The following is a 2,724-nucleotide window of genomic DNA, read 5'->3' as shown; positions in this document are numbered from 1 at the left end:
TCATTCATCAATTATATTCTTATAACTAGAAAAGTTTCCCGCGCAAAAAAAAAAGAAAAATATTTTGGGCCCCCATATATATATATATATATATATATATATATATATATATATATATATATATATATATATATATATATATATATATATATATATATATATATATATATATATATTTATATATATATATATATATATATATATATATATATATATATATATGTATGTATGTATGTATGTATGTATGTATGTGTGTGTGTGTGTGTGTGTGTGTATCCTGCTTCAGTAAATTTTTAATTAATCTATTTCCTAAGTTAGTAGTTAAACATATTTTATTGCAATCCTCGAACAACAAAATAGACAAAAATATGTCCAAATTCATTTCGGGTCTGAAATAATCGTGTTTTAAAACGTTTGTATCCCAATATTTTATGTTTGCCGAAAATAGAAAAAAAAAGCCGGTCAGAAATATATAAGCAAGGAAGCTTGATTTGTGTTATTTATTTTCTTTTTTTTTTTCTTTTCGTTTTTCTTTTTTTTTTCTCCACTGTCTAGAGGCATGCTAGTTCCTCCCGTGCTGTTATTATGTGGTTTTTTTTTTTTAAACGGCCAATGTGGAAAAAGGCCTCCGTGCCTACTGTTGTTATTGTTATCGAATAAATGAATAAATAAATCTCCAAATGTAACTACACCACTAAAGTTTAGCATATTTATAAGCGGTACAAGAATACACTAAAGTTGTTGGCTTGACCTCAATATAATCGACACGGTTAAATTGTTTTTAGGTTTGTTTGTTTTTTTACGGGGATTTTAAAAAAAAAATTAATATTTATATCTAAAAACTGTATTGATCCATATTTTGCCGATACCATGCTTGTTAAACTGTTAAGTGATCCTAGCAAAGTGGATATTTTGACAAGTCGTTGTGACTTGCTGTGTTTTATCTTTTCTCTTCTGCGCGATAATTCTCTAAACCTACTTCTGTAGATACCCTTAACCGTCTAGTTTCCTCTAACCCTAACCGTCTAGTTCCCTCTAAACTAACCCTAACCGCCCTGTTCCTTCTAAGCCTAACCGTCTGGTTCCTTCTAACCTAACCCTAACCGCCCTGTTCCTTTTAACCCTAACCCAGTGGCGTAGCTAGGGGAGGGCGGGTGGGGCGGCCACCCCGGGCGCCGACCCTAAGGGAGCGCCAAAAGGGGTCGAAAAATAAATTGAAAAGCTCATTTTAAGCTGAAGTATTAAATTATATACAGTCAAAGTTACGAAAATAAACGACTTCAAGGCTTTTCACATTTATTTAACTGTTTTCTGTATTTATTTTGTGGCACCGAAATAGAAAATCTAATGGGATAGTAACTGGTAAGAAGATCCACAAACCTTTCCAATTCATTTATTTACTTTGGGGCGGGGGGCGCTTTTTCAAAGGAGGGGAGGGGCGCTTTTTCAAAGACAGGAATAACTATAAATAGAATGGGAGGGAGGGGTGCAAAAATGTATATTCCCCCCCCGGGCGCCGGAATCGGTCGCTACGCCTCTGCCCTAACCGTGTAGTTCCCTCTAACCCTAACCGTCATGTTCCCCTGCCACCCCCAGATCCTATACCGCCTGTACCGGAGCGGCCTGGGCCGTGCGGCCTACCAACGACCGTCAACGACCTTCATTGTCGGTCTCTTCAACCAGCTACAGCGGGGTGCCAAGGTCAAGGTTGGCAGCAGAAGGGAGACGGTCACGGACACGATTCGCAGCTTCAGCGGTCAGGGTGAGTACACTATCAGCTACATCACACACACACACACGCATGCACACACTCACATATGTGTCGTTTTTGTTTTCTTCGTCCAATTTTTTTTATTCCATTGTAATGAAATCTTTGACTGAATTAAATTCTTTGTTTTAGTGTCCCGGCCCTCTAGAGGCGGCCAGCCCGTGCTGAGGTACAAAATACCGACCCTGCCGGAACATGAGACGCTGAGTAACGCGGAAATTCGTTTCCTCCGGAGGTCCGTGGACGCCTGGAACATTCCAGACACGTACGCTCTCAAGGTCAATGTCCGCAAAAACCGGAAGCTGGTCCACAAGTTTGTCATACGGGACCACGCCCCCTCCAGTCACGGGTATGACGTGTTTGACGTCACCAATCACATCCACCCGTGGATCAACCTCTTCCACGGGAACGTGACGCTGTACATCCGAGTCATGCGTCATCAGCACAACGTGACGTCAAACATGGAGTCACTGATCGCGCTGTACCTGGAGGACAAGGAGTTTCTCAACACCCTGGGGCTGACTCATCTGGTCGGCTCTACTGCACCTGCTCCTGTAAACGTGCGACCAAGACGTGACGCCCACCCCTGGGCGCTCCCCCAACCCCCCGTCAGCCCCGGCAAGTGGCGCCGTAACGGCAAACGTAAGCCTTGCCAGCTCTACGACTTCGAGGTCGACTTTGACGCCATCGGGTGGGGCCAGTGGATCGTCCACCCCAAGAAATTCAACTCACGCTTCTGTTTCGGGTTGTGCCAACCCCCGCTGGACGCCCAGTACCAACCCAGCAACCACGCGGTGCTCAAGTCGCTGATGCGGCTCAGAAGGCCCAGCTCGGCGCCCGCGTCCTGCTGTGTGGCCTCCAAGCTGCGGCCCATGAGCATGTTGTACTTCGAGCTTAATGAGATCGTTGTGAGGCACCACGAGGACATGATCGCCCACCAGTGTGGCTGTACCTGA

The 2,724-nt window shown here is 43.6% G+C and overlaps 1 protein-coding gene across 1 annotated transcript; it reads left to right on the top strand.

The window, feature by feature from the left end:
- The first annotated feature begins 1,575 nt into the window (after positions 1–1,575).
- On the top strand, positions 1,576–2,724 carry LOC131950516 (growth/differentiation factor 2-like). The gene is made up of 2 exons (XM_059312707.1): positions 1,576–1,762; positions 1,901–2,724. The coding sequence occupies exons 1-2, from the start codon at positions 1,576–1,578 to the stop codon at positions 2,722–2,724; spliced, it is 1,011 nt and encodes a 336-aa protein (XP_059168690.1).

This window comes from Physella acuta, unplaced genomic scaffold (assembly GCF_028476545.2).
Source record: "Physella acuta isolate Inbredline_101_S28 unplaced genomic scaffold, ASM2847654v3 ptg000769l, whole genome shotgun sequence".
NCBI classification, from domain to species: domain Eukaryota; kingdom Metazoa; phylum Mollusca; class Gastropoda; family Physidae; genus Physella; species Physella acuta.
The sequence above is the reverse complement of the archived record's forward strand: the minus strand, read 5'-3'. Positions and strand labels throughout refer to the sequence as shown.

Coding starts and splice junctions, on each gene's coding strand:
- LOC131950516 (XM_059312707.1), top strand. CDS start 1,576: ATGTTCCCCTGCCACCCCCAGATCCTATACCGCCTGTACCGGAGCGGC. Junction 1,763..1,900: donor TCGCAGCTTCAGCGGTCAGG/GTGAGTACACTA, acceptor TCTTTGTTTTAG/TGTCCCGGCCCTCTAGAGGC.